We start from the raw sequence: 19,710 nt of genomic DNA, 5'->3' as shown, positions 1-19,710 counted from the left end.
AAAGACAACACCCCATTACTGCACACAAGACTTCAACTAAACCAGTACTCTCACACACCTAAAGAACAGCTCTGCCAGGGGAAACAGCAATTCAGCTACTGACAGCCTGATCTACTGTACTGAAAACCTTTCACAAAATGGGGTAGGCAAAATACCACTGATAGGTAAATGCCAGTGTTTGGCTGCACTAGTGCCAAACTCTGCCAAAATACATCACCGGCAACAAGAGATTTCCTGTAACCTTTAGTCAAGGCTGAGAGAACGTTTCCTGGGTAATGCCTACCCTGTAAACCTACTCTGGTTCGGCCAAAACTGTGTGTCTGTCTGTGTGTGTGTGTGTGTGTGTGTGTGTGGTGTGTGTGTGTGTGTGTGTGTGTGTGTGTGTGTGTGTGTGTGTGTGTGTGTGTGTGTGAGTTTGCTGTACTTGTCCGTTGTGCCTAAGATCATTATGTGTCGCAGACTTCAAGACAATTTAGAGTTAAGTAGGTAAACGAATATTAAGCCTATATGAATCGGTCCGCCTCCCTCCCTCCCTCCCTCATCATCCCTCTCCCTCCCCTTCCTCTCGCCCTCTTCAGAGAGGTCCTTCCCTAAACCCCAGAGAGAGGGGGAGGAGTCTAGATGGCGAGGACACGTGGATAATCCGTGCGCAGACCCGGGTCAATGCAATTATCCTGTTTTCTTTAGCTGCTACCATGCGTGTGCCCATTTCACAGCCAACTCCCTTAATGCACCCAGGATTAGCCTCCCCTCACTTTATAACCACTTAATGATCTACCTATCCACACACACACACACACACACACACACACACACACACACACACACACACACACACACACACACACACACACACACACACACACACACACACACACACACACACACACACACACACACACACACGCAGGGAAGAGGTTTGTTATGTAAGACAATTCATATGTACTGTCCAAATATGGAAATGTGCTTTTACCTTTCCAAATGATATAAGATAATCATGTTATCAAATATGTGTTAAGTAGATACAACCAAAGCATAGCACATTCTGCCCTCCCCTGTCCTGTACCCAGGAACCCAGGAACCCAGGGGAATTGTCTCCTACCTGGGATGTCCTGTCCATTGTAGCTCCAACGAGTCACGCCCATCACGGGGGGCAGCGGAGAGCCCGGCCTGCTGTCTCTGTCCAGCTCGGTCTGCTGGGTAATATGTCTGACTGTGTCCTTGTTCTTCCTGTTCTTCCTCCTCCCCGACCCAGAGGGCTGCCATGCCCCGTCACTTCCTCCCCCCAACCCTCCTCCCCCCTGCACCCCCTGTGCCCCTGCACCCACTCTGAGCCTCTCCCGGGGGTGAGAAGTGGAGGAGGGTGAGACTTGTTCTTCTTTGACAGTGACGGGGCGGTAGTCGTGTGGCCAGGCGTGCTGGGAGTCATGGCCACCGTCTTCCTGGCTCTCATGGCTCTTGGGTGTCTCCTGGTCCTCTTTACCGTACGTACTGCCACTACCCTCATGGCAGCTGGCGATGGCTGAGTCACCAGAAGAGTTGGCCGGACTCGTACGCCTCTCCAGCCATGGCGAGGAGCTTCCACCTGATATGATGGACGCCAGGGCTTCTGACGCCGCCCCTCCTAACCCTCCTCCTCCTCTTTCTCCCCCTATACCTCCCCCACCTCCCCCTATACCTCCCCCACATATCCCAGCGGCCGCGACAGCCCCCATCTCGAAGTCGGCCAGTTCGTCGGCCAGCTCGGAGCGGATACTGATGTCCAGCGCGGCCTTGATGAAGCCGTGGCAGGCCTGGACGATGTCGGTCATCTGTAGGTAACTGGCAGCTGACATCACCTCAATGACGTTTTTACTGGTCAGCGCCAGGTGGGCAGAGTACATGAAGTCCAGGATGGCTTTGAAGCCTGTTGCTGTGACGATGTCCAGGTGAGTGACGGTTGTTTGGTGATGTGGCTCCGCCCCTTTCTTCACCTGAAAGATGAATAATAACGGTATTAATGACTTACTGTATCCTTACTGTACATAGTGTTCTTCACAAACTCCAAAGTGCTTTAAATTGAATGAGGATAATCCATTTTCAATCAACCAATCATCAATTAAGCCCCTATTGAGCAAGCAAATGGGACAGCAGCACTAAGATGTGATCTGGGATTTAGGCCAACGTCCAGTCCTCCAGCACTAATGTACTCAAACCTGTATTCCCCTCCACCACACCCACCTGGCAGTAGAGGGTCTTGAAGTAGCGCGAGGAGCCCAGGAGGACGTTCTTGTGGGCCTTGAAGATCTTCCCCTCCACAATGACACAGGCGTCACACAGGATGCCATGCTGCCGCTGCTCGTTGAGCTCTCGCAGGAGCTGCCGGTAGTGGGACGAAATCTCCATGTCCTCTTTCCTGTTGCTGTTCATTGGGTTAGCTGACCTGTTAGCCTCTCCTGGACAGTCTGAGGGAGGGAGAGGGAAGCAGGGAGAGAAAGTTTAGTGTTAACGTTTCATTGGGTTAGCTGACTGGGAGGGAGAATGGGAAGGAGGGAGGTTATGAGGGAGTTTATGAGGGAGTTTATGAGGGAGGTTATGAGGGAGGTTATGAGGGAGGTTGTGAGGTAGGTTATGAGGGAGGTTATGAGGGAGTTAATGAGGGAGAGTATGAGGGAGTTTAGGAGGGAGGTTATGAGGGAGTTTATGAGGGAGGTTAGAGGGAGGTTATGAGGGAGGTTATGAGGGAGGTTATGAGGGAGTTTATGAGGGAGGTTATGAGGGAGTTTATGAGGGAGTTTATGAGGGAGGTTATGAGGGAGGTTATGAGGGAGGTTATGAGGGAGTTTAGGAGGGAGGTTATGAGGGAGTTTATGAGGGAGTTTATGAGGGAGTAAATGAGGGAGGTTATGAGGGAGGTTATGAGGGAGTTTAGGAGGGAGGTTATGAGGGAGTTTAGGAGGGAGGTTATGAGGGAGTTTATGAGGGAGTTTATGAGGGAGGTTATGAGGGAGGTTAGGAGGGAGGTTAGGAGGGAGTTTATGAGGGAGTTTATGAGGGAGATTATGAGGGAGTTTAGGAGGGAGGTTATGAGGGAGGTTATGAGGGAGGTTATGAGGGAGGTTATGAGGGAGTTTAGGAGGGAGGTTATGAGGGAGGTTATGAGGGAGTTTATGAGGGAGGTTATGAGGGAGGTTATGAGGGAGGTTATGAGGGAGGTTAGGAGCAGTCCACCATTCAGTACAGTATCCCAGCATGTTACAGTAGCACACTGACAGAGCTTGGAGGTATGAGATGAGCAATGCTGATGGCCAATTTATCATTATTACTAATAATCACAAAGCATAAAAAATGCCCTGAATTGCCTGGAAATACCCGAATCAAAGCAACAGAAAATAGCGAAAATAAAGCTCCTAAAACTAGTTCTGTATCTTCCCTTTAAGCAGAGGACCATGATAAATACTGGACATTATCATAATGCTCCTGATGTACAAACAACAACATCAATGGAAAAACTATTTTAAAAAAGACCAGAGGCTGTGTGTGTGTGTGTGTGTGTGTGCGTGTGCGTGTGCGCGTGGACAGGTGTGCGTGCGTGCGTGCGTGCGTGCGTGTGTGTGTGTGTGAGCACGCCAGTCCTGGTTTCTTTCCTCCCCATCACCCCAGTAACTGACCTACAGTGATTACACACAACTCTTCAACATAACGGAGATCTCAGCAGAACTGCTTTACTGTGTATGTGCTGAATATCATTTCATTCACTTAATGCCCTTTGTTACTAGGAAATACCTCTTCATGTGTATGGAGGACCTTCCTACTAGGGTGGTAATCAATAGGTAAGGATTAGATGAGAAGTCGATAGAGCCCTCTGTTCCCTTTGACTATTCACAGGTTAAAGACAGACGGAACACACACAGGAGAGAGAGAAAGGAGGAGGGAGGAAGAGAGAGGAGGAGAGAGAAAGAGAGGGGGAGAAAGAGGAGAGAGGGAGGGGAGGAGGAGAGAGAAAGAGAGGGGGAGAAAGAGGAGAGAGGGAGGGGAGGAGGAGAGAGAAAGAGAGGGGGAGAAAGAGGAGAGAGAGGATTGAAGAGAACAAAGGGAGAGGAGTGCATTGCCATGCTGATGCACTTACAGACAGTGCAAACTGGTTAATGAAGAGTAACACACACACACACACACAACACGCACACACACACACACATACACATGCGCGCACACAACACACAAACACAAGAGACAAAGGCTCCCTTCAAAACACAAGACAAACATTTTGTTGGGTGGTAAGTTAAGTGGTTTACATTATAGGGAGTATAACCCAATCACACACAACAACATGCTGGGGACTGGGGGGGGACTTGGGGGGGTATGGGGGGGGGGGGGGTATGGGGGGGGGAGTGTGTGGGTATGGGGGAGGGGACGACAGACATGTTAAATTACTCTTCAAATTGAAAGAAAATATGTAAACTGCACTCGCAGACACACGTGCCAACACAGATCAACACACACAAACACACACACACACACACACACACACACACACACACACACACACACACACACACACACACACACACACACACACAGACACACACACATTAGTCAGAGCATTAGCGTTTTACACTCCTGCTCTCGTCTTGGTGAGTGCTGAATCGGCGGGACGCATAGTGTTACCATGCGCAGCACTGATTTGTTTTGGAAACGCCGCGGCTGTCACCACTCATTGGCTGTTAAGGGAGACGACAGCCGTGGTTGGCCGAGGTGACAGCAGCATTTGCTTGGGGCCGGCACACTTCAGGTCATGTTTGAGAAAGCTGTGCTGAACCTGATGGCTTGTAAGATCACATCAATCCTGTGTGTCCCCTATATCCACTCAGACAGACACACCTCTAGTCGACCAACACAGGCCATAGCTGAGTGACAAGCCTGTGTGTGTGTGCGTGTGTGTGTGTGTGTGTGTGTGTGTGTGTGTGTGTGTGTGTGTGTGTGTGTGTGTGTGTGTGTGTGTGATTTCTCTCTCTAAACCATCTAAAACGGTTCTGGATGTCTTCCACCTCACTGTTGCCTCACACACACACCTGACTGTTGCCTCACACACACACCTGACTGTTGCCTCACACACACACCTGACTGTTGCCTCACACACACACCTGACTGTTGCCTCACACACACACCTGACTGTTGCCTCACACACACCTGACTGTTGCCTCACACACACCTGACTGTTGCCTCACACACACACCTGACTGTTGCCTCACACACACCTGACTGTTGCCTCACACACACCTGACTGTTGCCTCACACACACCTGACTGTTGCCTCACACACACACCTGACTGTTGCCTCACACACACACCTGACTGTTGCCTCACACACACACCTGATTGTTGCCTCACACACACCTGACTGTTGCCTCACACACACCTGACTGTTGCCTCACACACACACACCTGACTGTTGCCTCACACACACCTGACTGTTGCCTCACACACACCTGACTGTTGCCTCACACACACCTGACTGTTGCCTCACACACACCTGACTGTTGCCTCACACACACCTGACTGTTGCCTCACACACACCTGATTGTTGCCTCACACACACCTGACTGTTGCCTCACACACACCTGACTGTTGCCTTGTAAGCAGGGTTTTTAGTTTGGTTTGGCTTGTCAAAAAGTCTATACTTACATTGGCTGAGGAGAAAATTGGTTCAATGGAAAATCCCATTGGCTAAGGAGAAACTTGGTTCAATGGAAAATCCCATTGGCTAAGGGGAAACTTGCTTTAATGGAAAATCCCATTGGCTGAGAAGAAACTTGGTTCAATGGAAAATCCCATTGGCATAGGAGAAACTTGCTTCAATGTGAAATGACATTGTACCTCAGTCTGTCTAAAAGCATGTTTTGATGTAGGCTAGTTAATTCTCCTCTCATTCACTTGTCAAAAATCTATGTGGCGTCTAACCTCCCTTGGACTGATGGAGGCGTTGAAAGACCTCACCTCTCACCTCCCAACACAAACCCCACAGCTTTTAAGGACACAATTATTCCTGTCACCCTGCCTCCTTTCATCCTCTCCTCCATCTCCTCCTCTCCCCCTTTCACCAAGGCTTTCTAGCATATTATCAAGCTGCATAAAGGATTGGCCAATCTCTGCACTTTGAAAAATCTAGAGAGCAGAGCAGACACCTCCCGGTACATTTCTGCCATTAAGATGATATTCTGACCCTCACCCTGAATGTGGTGCTTTTCACTCTACTTTAAATGGACATGTGTTTATCCTGTAATACAATATCACCTTATAACACTGAGAAGACCCATGTAACCTGTGTATTATGTGAAATACAGTTCATTCGGTAGGTGTTCAGATCGCTTCCCTTTTTTCACATTTTGTTAATGTAACAGTTGTCTTCGTCGTCCGAAGAGGAGGAATCATCGGACCAAAACGCAGCGTGGTAAGTGTTCATGCTTTATTGATAAACTGAACACTAAAACAAAAATAACAAAGATAATAACTGAAACAGTTCCGTAAGGTGCAAAACACTAAACAGAAATAAACTACCCACAAAAACCCTGTGGGAAAAGGCTACCTAAGTATGGCTCCCAATCAGAGACAACGATAGACAGCTGTCCCTGATTGAGAACCATACCCGGCCAAAACAAAGAAATACACAAAACATAGAAAAAAGTACATAGAATGCCCACCCTAGTCACACCCTGGCCTAACCAAAATAGAGAACAAACCCTCTCTATGGCCAGGGCGTGACAGTTAAGTTACAGCCTTTTTCTAAAATGTATTAAATCATTTTTTCCCTCATCAATCTACACACAATACCCCATAATGACAAAGCGAAAGCAGCTTTTTTTGTGTGTGTGTGCAAATAAAAATAAAATAAAAAATGAAATAACTTATTTACATAAGTATTCAGACCCTTTGCAATGAGACTCAACATTGAGCTCAGGTGCATCCTGTTTCCATTGATCATCCTTGAGATGTTTATACAACTCGATTGGAGTCCACCTGTGGTAAATTCAATTGATTGGACATGATTTAGAAAGGCACACACCTGTCTATATAAGGTCCCACAGTTGACAGTGCATGTCAGAGAAAAAACCAAGCCATGAGGTCGAAGGAATTGTCCATAGAGCTCTGAGACAGGATTATGTCGAGGCACAGATCTGGGAAAGGCTACCAAAACATTTCTGCAGCATTGAAGGTCCCCAAGTACACAGTAGCCACCATCATTCTTAAATGGAATAAATTTGGAACCACCAAGACTCTTCCTAGAGCTCTTCCTAGAGCTTCCAAACTCAGCAATCGGGGGTGAAGGGCCTTGGTCAGGGAGGTGACCAAGAACCCGATGGTCACTCTGAGAGAGCTCCAGGGTTCCTCTGTGGAGATGGGAGAACCTTCTAGAAGGACAACCATCTCTGCAGCCAGCTTGGAGTTTGCCAAAAGGCACCTAAAGGACTCTCAGACCATGAGAAACAATATTCTCTGTCTGATGAAACCAAGATTGAACTCTTTGGCATGAATGCCAAGCGTCACGTCCGGAGGAAACCTGGTACCATCCCTACGGTGAAGCATGGTGGTGGCAGCATCATGCTGTGGGGATGTTTTTCAGTGGCAGGGACTGGGAGAGTAGTCAGGTTCGATGGAAAGATGAATGGAGCAAAGTACAGAGAGATTCTTGATGAAAACCTGCTCCAGAGCACTCAGGACCTCAGACTGGGATGAAGGTTCACCTTCCAACAGGACAACACCCTAAGCACACAGCCAAGACAACGCAGAAGTGGCTTCGGGACAAGTCCCTGAATGTCCTTGAGTGGCCCAGCTAGAGCCCGGACTTGAACCCGATCGAACATCTCTTGAGAGACCTGAAAACAGATGTGCAGCGACGCTCCCCATCCAACCTGACAAAGCTTGAGAGGATCTGCAGCGAACAATGGGAGAAACTCCCAAAATACAGGTGTGGCAATCTTTCCCAAGAAGACTCGAGGCTGTAATCGCTGCCAAAGGTGGCACCTCCCAGCTCTGACTTTGCTGACAGCTATTTTATTAAGGAAAAGTGTACTTACAGTGACTGTGATATGTGGTTGACCCACCTAGATATATTAAGATGAATGCACTCTGGATAAGAACGTCTGCTAAATTACTCAAACGTAAAATGTAGTTAAATAAAGATATTGACCATGGACTTTCTAATGATGGTACACACAGTTTTCATCATGTTTATAAAGTAGACAAACATTTTCTTGGGTGGTAAGTTAAGGGGTTTAGATTATAGGGAGTATAACCCAATCACACACAACAACATGCTGGGGACTGGGGGGGGTTATGGGGGGGGGGGGTTACAGCGACATGTTAAATTACGCTTCAAATTGAAAGAAAACAACGTGTGGCTGGAGGATAAAACAACATCTTGCCGAGAGAGATGTAGGGAGATCCAGATAGAGATAGAGGGAACACTAATGAGATTTAGCGCTTCAGTAGACCTAGAAAAAAGAGAGAGACCGAGAGAGAGTTTGGCAGAGAGAGAGAGACGGTACATTGAATGAACTACAGGAGAAAATACAAACCCTTCAACCCAAAAAGGCCTGTGGTGTTGATGGTATCCTAAATGAAATTACGAAATATACAGATCACAAATTCCAATTGGCTATACTTAAACTCTTTAACATCATCCTCAGCTCTGGCATTTTCCCCAATATTTGGAACCACGGACTGATCACACCAATCAAAATGTCAAATTGGCTTTTTAACAAATTACATCACAACAGACCACATATTTACCCTGCACACCCTAATTGACAAACAAACCAACCAAAACAAAGGCAAAGTCTTCTCATGCTTGAGGGTCTGCTATACAAATTTATGGAAAGCGGTGTTGGGGGAAAAACAAACGACATTATGAAATCCATGTACAGAAACAACAAGTGTGTGGTTAGTGCTTAGTCCCCTTCTGTACTCCCTGTTTGGCCACAGCTGCGTGGCCAAACACGACTCCAACACCATCATTAAGTTTGCTGACGACACAACAATGATTACTGACAATGACGAGACAGCTTATAGGGAGGAGGTCAGAGACCTGTCAGTGTGGTGCCAGGACAACAACATCTCCCTCAATGTGAGCAAGACAAAGGAGCTGATCGTGGACTACAGGAATAGGCAGACTGAACAGGCCCCCATTAACATCGACGGGGCTGTATTGGAGCGGGTTGAAAGTTTCAAGTTCCTTGGTGTCCCACATCACCAACAAACTATCATGGTGCAAACACACCAAGACAGTCTTGAAGAGGGCACGACAACGCCTATTCCCCCTCAGGAGACTGAAAAGATTTGTTATGGTTCCTCAGATCCTCAAAAAGTTCTACAGCTGCACCATCGAGAGCATCCTGACCGGTTGAATCACTGCCTGGTATGGCAACTGTTCGGCATCTGACCGTAAGGTGCTACAGAGGGTAGTGCGTACGGCCCAGTACATCACTGGGGCCAAGCTTCCTGACATCCAGGACCTCTATACTACGTGAAATCAGAGGAAGGCCCAAAAAATTGTCAAAGACTCCAGTCACCCAAGTCATAGACTGTTCTCTCTGCTACCGCACGGCAAGCGGTACAGGGGCGCCAAGTCTAGGTCCAAAAGGCTCCTTAACAGCTTCTACCCCCAAGCCATAAGACTGCTGAACAATTAATAAAATGGCCACCTGGACTATTTACATTGAACCCCCCCCCCCCCCCCCAATTGTTTGCACACTGCTGTTACTCGATGTTTATTATCTATGCATAGTCACATTACCCTTACCTACATAAACAAATTACCTCAACTAACCTGTACCCCCGCACATTGACACGGTACCGGTACCCCCCTGTATATAGCCTCATTATTGTTATTTTATTGTGTTACTTTTTATAATTTTTTTACTTACATTTGTTTGGGAAATATTTTCTTAACTCTTTCTTGAATTGCATTGTTGGTTATGGGCTTGTAAGTAAGCATTTCACAGTAAGGTCTACAGTTTGATTTGATTTGAAATTGGCAAAAAAAATCACGTTTCATTTCACAGGGACGTGGGGTGAGACAGGGTCGCAGCTTGAGCCCAACCCTCTTCAACAAATATATCAACGAATTGGCGAGAGCACTAGAACAGTCTGCAGCACCCGGCCTCACCCTACTAGAATCTGAAGTCAAATGTCTACTGTTTGCTGATGATCTGGTGCTTATGTCCCCAAACAAGGAGGTCTTACAGCAGCACCTAGATCTTCTGCACAGATTCTGCCAGACCTGGGCCCTGACAGTAAATCTCAGTAAGACAAAAATAATAGTGTTCCAAAAAAGCCAGGACCACAAATAAAAATTCCATCTAGACACCGTTGCCCTAGAGCACACAAAAAACTGTACATACCTTGGCCTAAACATCAGCGCCACAGGTAACTTCCACAAAGCTGCGAACAATCTGTGAGACAAGGTAAGAAGGGCCTTCTATGCCATCAAAAGGAAAATAAAATTTGACATAAAAATACTTTAGTCAGTTATATGACCCTTTGCCCTTTATGGTTGTGAGGTCTGGGCTCAGCTCAAGAACCAAGAATTCACAAAATGGGACAAACATCAAATTGAGACTCTGTATGCAGAATTCTGCAAAAATGTCCTCTGTGTACAAGGTAAAACACCAAATAATGCATGCAGAGCAGAATTAGTCCTATACCTACTAATTATCAAAATCCTGAAAAGAGATGTTCCGTTCTACAACCACCTAAAAGGAAGTGATTAACCTGGAGAAGAGTCCCCTAAGCAAGCTGGTTCTGGGGCTCTGCTCACAAACACAAACACACCCCACAGAGCCCCAGGAGAGCAACACAATTAGACCCAAGCAAATCATGAGAAAACAAAAAGATATTTACCTGACACATTGGAAAAAATTTACAAAAAAACAGATTAAACTAGAATGCTATTTGGCCCTTAACAGAGAGTACACAGTGGCAGAATACCTGACCACAGTGACTGACACAAAATTAAGGAAATATTTGACAATGTACAGACTCAGTGAGAAATTCCTTGCTATTGAGAAAGGCCACCTGGCTCTCAAGAGAAGTGCATACTGCCCACAAAATGAGGTGGAAATGGAGCTGCACTTCCTAACCTCCTGAAAAATGTATGACCATATTAGAGACACATATTTCCCTCAGATTACACAGACCCACAAAGAATTCGAAGACAAATCCAATATTGATAAACTCCCATATCTATTGGGTGAAATACCACAGTGTGCCTTCACAGCATCAAAATGTGTGACCTGTTGCCACAAGAAAAGGGCAACCAGTGAAGAACAAACACCATTGTAAATACAACCCATATTTATGTTTATTTATTTGCCCTTTTGTACTTGAACTATTTGTACATTGTTACAACACTGTATATAGACATAATATGACATTTGAAATGTCTCTATTCCTTTGGAACATTTATGAGTGTAATGTTTACTGTTAGATTTTTTATTTCACATTTATTTATTATCTATTTCACTTGCTTTGACAATGTAAACATATGTTTCCTATGCCAATAAATCCATTGGAAGTGAATTGAGAGAGAGAAAGAGAGAGGGGAGAGGAGAGAGGGAGCGAGAGGGAGGGAAAAAATTACTTTAATGGAGTGAGCTGTCTTTCGACCTCTGAACTCCATGGATCATTTGCCTAATTGGCTGCTTTTAAGTAGTGGTAATTAACGTGAACCATTAGGAGAATATTGAGAATAGTACAGTCCATTGCAAAGGACTACTGCTGCTAAAAACAATCATCCAACCAAGGGGAATGATTAGCCTCTCTTGGAATACACCAATAATGAATTGGATGTATGTGCTGTGAAAGTTGGATCGGAAAGTTCTGCTTTGTTTTATATAGCATTACAGCCTTAATCAGGGTGCAATACACCTCAGTTTCCATAGTCCTTGACTTCTCCTGAGAATACAACAGAGCTGAACCGGGTCGTCTTGGAGAACTAAAGAAAATGTTTCTCAATCAATCTGAAATAACACAAGATGAATCACATTAAAAATAAACTGCTATATGTAGAGAGGGGGGAGGGGGGAGCGAGAGAAACAGAGAGACAGAGAGAGAAAGAGGGAGGGAGAGAAAGAAAGAGAGACAGAGAGAGAGAGAGAGAGAGAGAGAGAGAGGGAGAGAGAGAGAGAGGGAGAGAGAGAGGGAGAGAGAGAGAGGGAGAGAGACAGAGAGAGAAAGAAAGAAAGAAAGAAAGAAAGAAAGAAAGAAAGAAAGAAAGAAAGAAAGAAAGAAAGAAAGAGAGAAAGAGAGAAAGAAAGAACAGGATCAATAGAAAATAATAGAACTGACCCACTGGGCACACTGGTTGAATACACATTGTTTCCACGCCATTTCAATGAAATTATGTTGAACCAACGTGGGATAGACGTTGAATTGACGTCTGTGCTCAGTGGTGATGAATATCGCTAACTCACACACTTCATTCATACAGCTCCAGCAAAACAAAACAAATGAACGTGACTCATTTAAATTAGTGATAGACAGACAAGGCCGCAGAACCTGGCATTCTTCAACACTAAAGCGCCTGACTGCTTTCTTTCACAGGGACATCGAATAGCAAACTAAAGTGAACTCCTTTTCTTCAGAGAAAAAAGAGAGAAATGTTCAGGAGACAGATTAATGGGTTTTGTGTATGTGTGACGGGGGTCTTTTAATCATTTTGTGTCCCCTACACACAGTGTGTGTGTTTTTGTGTGTGTGTGTGTGTATGTGCGTGTGTAAAAGAGAGGGAGAGAAAGAGAGTTAAACAGAGAGAGAGGAGAGAGAGACAAAGCACTCAGGGGCTCTCAGTAAAGCATACCACCAGAGCTTTAAGTCTCTGTCACCCTTACAGAGCCCAAATCAGAAGTGACTACCATCCTCAAGCCACACACACATTACCGCTTCCCTGCACACACACACAGCACACAGACACACACCCACACCAACTACCAATCACAACACACACATACATTACTGTACACACATCCCAACTACCCTGATCCCGTCACAACCCAGGTACTTTAGGTCCAAACCTGACAACTAAGGAGAAGAGACAGAGAGACGGGTGATGGAGAGAGGGAATGGGGCTCCTTCCTTTCACTCCCTTTCTCTTCTCTTTTTTTGTTGTCGCTCTAAGCAAGGACAACAACTTGACCTGAGAGGAAGTAGATATGAGGGGAGAGGAAAGGCAGAGAGATGGAGAGAAAGAAAGAAGGCGAGAGAGAGAGGGAGGAGTTAGAGATAGAGACAGCGAGAGACGTAGAGAAAGAGAAATGAAGAGACATGAAGGGACAGAGCGAGAAAGAGGTAGAAAGAGAGAGAGGGAGACAGAGAGAGGTAGAAAGAGAGAGAGGGAGTCAAAGAGGTAGAAAGAGAGAGAGGGAGACAGAGAGAGGTAGAAAGAGAGAGAGGGAGTCAAAGAGGTAGAAAGAGAGAGAGGGAGACAGAGAAAGAGGGAGACAGAGAGAGGTAGAAAGAGAGAGAGGGAGTCAAAGAGGTAGAAAGAGAGAGAGGGAGACAGAGAGAGGTAGAAAGAGAGGAGAGGGAGACAGAGAAAAGAGGGAGACAGAGAGAGGTAGAAAGAGAGAGAGGGAGTCAAAGAGGGTAGAAAGAGAGGAGGAGGGAGACAGAGAGAGGTAGAAAGAGAGAGCGTGAGGACAGAGAAAGAGGGAGACAGAACGAGGTAGAAAGAGAGAGAGGGAGTCAAAGAGGTAGTAGACAGAGAGAGAGGGAGAGAGAGAAAGAGGGAGACAGAGAGAGGTAGAAAGAGAGAGAGGGAGTCAAAGAGGTAGAAAGAGAGAGAGGGAGACAGAGAAAGAGGGAGACAGAGAGAGGTAGAAAGAGAGAGAGGGAGTCAAAGAGGTAGAAAGAGAGAGAGGGAGACGAGAAAGAGAGAGAGGGAGACAGAAGAGAGGTTAGAAAGAGGAGAGAGGAAGAGAACAGAGAAAGAGCGGGAGACAGAGAGAGGTAGAAAGAGAGAGAGGGAGACAGAGAAAGAGGGAGACAGAGAGAGGTAGAAAGAGAGAGAGGGAGTCAAAGAGGTAGAAAGAGAGAGAGGGAGACAGAGAAAGAGGGAGACAGAGAGAGGTAGAAAGAGAGAGAGGGAGACAGAGAGAGGTAGAAAGAGAGAGAGGGAGTCAAAGAGGTAGAAAGAGAGAGAGGGAGACAGAGAAAGAGGGAGACAGAGAGAGGTAGAAAGAGAGAGAGGGAGTCAAAGAGGTAGAAAGAGAGAGAGGGAGACAGAGAAAGAGGGAGACAGAGAGAGGTAGAAAGAGAGAGAGGGAGACAGAGAAAGAGGGAGACAGAGAGAGGTAGAAAGAGAGAGAGGGAGTCAAAGAGGTAGAAAGAGAGAGAGGGAGAAAGAGAAAGAGGGAGACAGAGAGAGGTAGAAAGAGAGAGAGGGAGTCAGAGAGAGGTAGAAAGAGAGAGAGGGAGTCAAAGAGGTAGAAAGAGAGAGAGGGAGACAGAGAAAGAGGGAGACAGAGAGAGGTAGAAAGAGAGAGAGGGAGTCAAAGAGGTAGAAAGAGAGAGAGGAGACAGAGAAAGAGGGAGACAGAGAGAGGGAGAAGAGCGAGAGGGAGACAGAGAAAGAGGGAGAGACAGAAAGAGGTAGAAGAAAGAGGAGAGAGGGAGTCAAAGAGGTAGAAAGTAGAAGAGAGAGAGGGAGAAGAGAAAGAGGGAGAGAGAGAGAGGTAGAAAGAGAGAGGGAGGGAGACAGAGAAAGAGGGAGACAGAGAGAGGTAGAAAGAGAGAGAGGGAGTCAAAGAGGTAGAAAGAGAGAGAGGGAGACAGAGAAAGAGGGAGACAGAGAGAGGTAGAAAGAGAGAGAGGGAGACAGAGAGAGAGGAGACAGAGAGAGGTAGAAAGAGAGAGAGGGAGTCAAAGAGGTAGAAAGAGAGAGAGGGAGACAGAGAGAGGTAGAAAGAGAGAGAGGGAGACAGAGAAAGAGGGAGACAGAGAGAGGTAGAAAGAGAGAGAGGGAGTCAAAGAGGTAGAAAGAGAGAGAGGGAGAAAGAGAAAGAGGGAGACAGAGAGAGGTAGAAAGAGAGAGAGGGAGTCAAAGAGGTAGAAAGAGAGAGAGGGAGACAGAGAAAGAGGGAGACAGAGAGAGGTAGAAAGAGAGAGAGGGAGTCAAAGAGATAGAAAGAGAGAGAGGGAGACAGAGAAAGAGGGAGACAGAGAGAGGTAGAAAGAGAGAGAGGGAGTCAAAGAGGTAGAAAGAGAGAGAGGGAGACAGAGAAAGAGAGAGACAGAGAGAGGTAGAAAGAGAGAGAGGGAGTCAAAGAGATAGAAAGAGAGAGGGGGAGAAAGAGAAAGAGGGAGGCAGAGAGAGAGGTAGAAAGAGAGAGAGGGAAAGAGAAAGAGGGAGGCAGAGAGAGAGGTAGAAAGAGAGAGAGGGAAAAGAGAGCGAAGGAGGGAAACAGAGAGAGCCTCTAAGACGTGCCTCTGTCAGTTTGACTCAGAGGCAGACAATATTTTTTAAACAGCTTTCCTTCCAGTCAACTGGGCATCAAGACCATTATCCTGGGGTTAATCCCCAATCCTACAGAAAGACCATTATCCTGGAGTTAATCCCCAATCCTACAGAGCTGCTCTGGCTCCGCGATGGGGTGGCAGCCCATCAACTAAACAGGCACAGGCTAAAATAATGCACACACACACACACACAGTAGAAACATACACACATGCACACACACGGGAAGAGAGGCAGAGAAGGTTTGGCGACAGAAACAACAAAATAAAACCATAAACAATGAATAGATGCAGTGTTATCTCTTGTGTTGTCCATCAGGACTGTCCATCAGGCAACTTGTACATGTCTGTATGTACTCACTCCCACTCTATGTCTGTCCCTTTGTCTGTCTGTCTGTCTGTCTGTCTGTCTGTCTGTCTGTCTGTCTGTCTGTCTGTCTGTCTGTCTGTCTGTCTGTCTGTCTGTCTGTCTGTCTGTCTGTCTGTCTGTCTGTCCCTGTCCCCTGTCCCCTGTCCCCGTCCCCGTCCATATGTTTGATCCAAAGTTCTGGCTCTGGTCCTGGGCTACAGTCTTACCATGGAGTGACGAAAGTGGAGGAAAGCGGATCCAGCAGGCTTATCCAAGGCGTCTTAAAGTCTCCTCTCCACCTCTCCTCCAATCCCTCTCCATCTCTCTTCTAAAGCCAGGGCCACTCCCCAACTCCAAGGTGAAAGTGTTCACCACTTGGATCAGCTGGGATAAGCCGAAGGAGAGGGAAGAAAGGTGTGAGGAGGATAGGTGAAGGTGTGTGTGTTTGTGTAGAGGCGTCCATGTGTGTCTGTGTGTCTGTGCCTGTCCGTGTGCATTTGTCTGTGCAAGAGTGTGCACGTACGACATACATCATATGTACCTGTATGTGTAGTTGTTGAGGTATAGAGGCATTATGGTACAGTATGAGGGTCAGATTAGGAATGTAGCCAGGACACCCCTACTCTTACCATAAGTGACATGGGATCTTTAGTGACCCCAGAGTGTCATTGAGAGCTTGATGATTAGTTGACAAGTTGAATCAGGTGTGCTTGCCCGGGGCTACAATAACAATGTGTGCTGTTGGAGATACTGGAGGACTGGAGTTGGGAAACACTGCTATAGAGAACACAGTGTGTACTGCATGTGAACATTGTATCACTAGGCGACGGATGTGTGCCAGGTAGAGCTTACCTCACCTCAACTACTTACCTTGCCCAGTACCCTGCCTGCATCCTGGACACCACAGGGATATCATTATAGCTAGCCAAAATACCCAGGGTGACAGCTAGCCAAAATACCCAGGGTGACAGCTAGCCAAAATACCCAGGGTGACAGCTAGCCAAAATACCCAGCGTGAAAGCTAGCCAAAATACCCAGGGTGAAAGCTAGCCAAAATACCCAGGGTGACAGCTAGCCAAAATACCCAGGGTGACAGCTAGCCAAAATACCCAGGGTGACAGCTAGCCAAAATACCCAGGGTGAAAGCTAGCCAAAATACCCAGGGTGACAGCTAGCCAAAATACCCAGGGTGAAAGCTAGCCAAAATACCCAGGGTGACAGCTAGCCAAAATACCCAGGGTGACAGCTAGCCAAAATACCCAGGGTGACAGCTAGCCAAAATACCCAGGGTGACAGCTAGCCAAAATACCCAGGGTGAAAGCTAGCCAAAATACCCAGGGTGAAAGCTAGCCAAAATACCCAGGGTGACAGCTAGCCAAAATACCCAGGGTGACAGCTAGCCAAAATACCCAGGGTGACAGCTAGCCAAAATACCCAGGGTGAAAGCTAGCCAAAATACCCAGGGTGACAGCTAGCCAAAATACCCAGGGTGAAAGCTAGCCAAAATACCCAGGGTGACAGCTAGCCAAAATACCCAGGGTGACAGCTAGCCAAAATACCCAGGGTGACAGCTAGCCAAAATACCCAGGGTGACAGCTAGCCAAAATACCCAGGGTGACAGCTAGCCAAAATACCCAGGGTGAACTCACTTTGGTAGCAGCTAAGCTCTATGATCTGACCAGAGATGCTCAGGGGCAGACGCTGGCTCAGGGTGCTACAGTACCAACCTTGTTTCGTTAATAGCGTCCATACGTTGTTAGCTAAAGGCTATGTTAGCTTAGTCATAGCTGATGGATAAAACTACTGTATGTTTACAGACATAATGAATAATGTACCAATACAGACTCAGCTTCTGTCTTACCAATGTCCAGGGGACAAAACCTCTTTCAGAACCATATTTTGTCTGTCAGAGTTCACCAAGGCTGAAACTGCTATGGTGTTAATACTACATATATATCTGTACTGGAATATGAATTTGAGTTTGCAAGAAAGGAATTTCACTGTACTTGTACATGAGACATTAAAACTTGAAACTTGAAACCTGTGAATGAAATATTCCCTCCTGTTAATGACTGCATGGTTTGTTTGATCACAGTGTATGACTCTCTGGTATATAATATGGTTCCTCCTGGATATGTTCCTCCTGGATATCTCTATGAATCTAACCCCCTATAAATTCTCTGTGGGGGTGGCAGTTAGCCTAGCGGTTAAGAGCGTTGGGCCAGTAACCAAAGGTTGCTGGTTTGAATCCCCAAACTGACTAGGTGAAAATCTGTTGATGTGTCCTTGAGCAAGGCACTTAACCCTAATTACTCCTGTATGTCACTTTGGATAAGAGTCTGCTAAATGACGTGAATGTCAAATTTGTGTCAGTGCCCTTTATTCAATAAGGGTCTCTCTCCCTCTACCTTCCTCTCTTTCTTTCCATCCCTCTCTCATTCTCCCTCTCTCTGCAGTGTTTCTGGTCTATTTAGCCTCTCCCAGGCCCCTCAGCCAGGCTTGGTTCCCCTGGTATCTCCCTCACTGATGACCCGGGGCTTAGCCTAAATTCTCAGACTATTTAAAGCTGTGAAATGCAAATAATGAAACATCTCATTACCTCAGTCGGAGAATCAGATGGAGGAATGAGAGGAGGGAGGGGAAGGAGAATGGATCAAGGGATGGAGGGAGTGAGTGAGATTTAAGAACAGGGAAGGAGGGATGGACAGGGGAAGGCAAAGAGGCAGACAGGGGAGTGATGGGTGAGGAGGTGAGTGCCAGGGAATAGATAACTAAACAGAGAGTCTATTGTTTGAGAAGAGTTGGCATTAAGTAGAATAAAGCCTGGATTGGCCGCTTGAACAAACAAGGGCCCTGAGGAGCTCGGTGTGATGACTTGTCACTCAGATGTCAAAAGGTTTGTCTCAGGAATTACCTCATCAATTCGATGTGGGTTTAGAGTGCTATGGTCATGTAAAAATGGTATTATCTTTTACCAGATCTATTGTCTTATATTCTCCTACATTCCTTTCACATTTCCACAAACTTCATAGTGTTTTCTTTGAAATGGTATCAAGAATATGTATATCCTTGCTTCAGGGCCTGAGCTACAGGCAGTTAGATTTGGGCATGTCATTTTAGGTGAAAATTGAAAAAAAATATCAAATCCTGTCTGAACCTGATTCTCCTTTCTGGTAAAAAAATAAGTGTCTAGCCAACTGTAAGGAACTGAAATTCACCACATACAGCATTTCACTGGTTCCACACTATGGTGACCCATTGGCTGACAGGAAATGAGGCAACGGGCCTTGGTTTAAAACATGAAGGAAACTCCCATCCCTCCCTGTTCTCGTCATGATATCTAGTCATCCTCCTTCTCCATCTCCCCTCCTACGTCTCCTCCTCTACCTCTCCTTCCCCTTTCCTCATCATCCTCCTGTGTTTCTCAGAACAGAGAAGAGCCAGTCACGGTTTGAACAGCATCAAATGGCACCGTGGTGATACTGATGACTACCTGGGGACTAAGGAACAACCACCACTAAAATGTAACACCTTCCTGTAACTCTCACCGTGAGAGGTGTCACAACAAAACAGCTAACTGCTCAACACACTGGGGAACGAAGACGCTAAATGGCATTACAGTACACCACCATACACTACACCACCGTACAGTACACCACCGTAACCTACACCACCGTACAGTACACCACCGTAACCTACACCACCATAACCTACACCACCGTAACCTACACCACGTACAGTACACCACCGTAACCTACACCACCGTACAGTACACCACCATACACTACACCACCGTACAGTACACCACCGTAACCTACACCACCGTACAGTACACCACCGTAACCTACACCACCATAACCTACACCACCGTAA

General features: G+C 46.5%; 1 protein-coding gene across 1 annotated transcript; it reads right to left on the bottom strand.

Annotated features, from left to right (window-relative positions):
* Positions 1–1,102: 1,102 nt before the first annotated feature.
* LOC115191188 (zinc finger and BTB domain-containing protein 46-like) lies at positions 1,103–16,294 on the bottom strand (the record flags this gene model as incomplete). The annotated part of the gene is made up of 3 exons (XM_029749122.1): positions 16,065–16,294; positions 2,221–2,444; positions 1,103–1,973 (listed from the first exon to the last, which is right to left on the bottom strand). Coding segments are annotated over exons 2-3 (1,060 nt in total), but the record flags the coding sequence as incomplete, so codon positions are not given.
* Positions 16,295–19,710: the final 3,416 nt, after the last annotated feature.

The sequence above is a fragment of the Salmo trutta genome, unplaced genomic scaffold (genome assembly GCF_901001165.1).
Source record: "Salmo trutta unplaced genomic scaffold, fSalTru1.1, whole genome shotgun sequence".
NCBI lineage: Eukaryota > Metazoa > Chordata > Actinopteri > Salmoniformes > Salmonidae > Salmo > Salmo trutta.
This window is presented reverse-complemented; position numbering and strand designations above follow the sequence as displayed.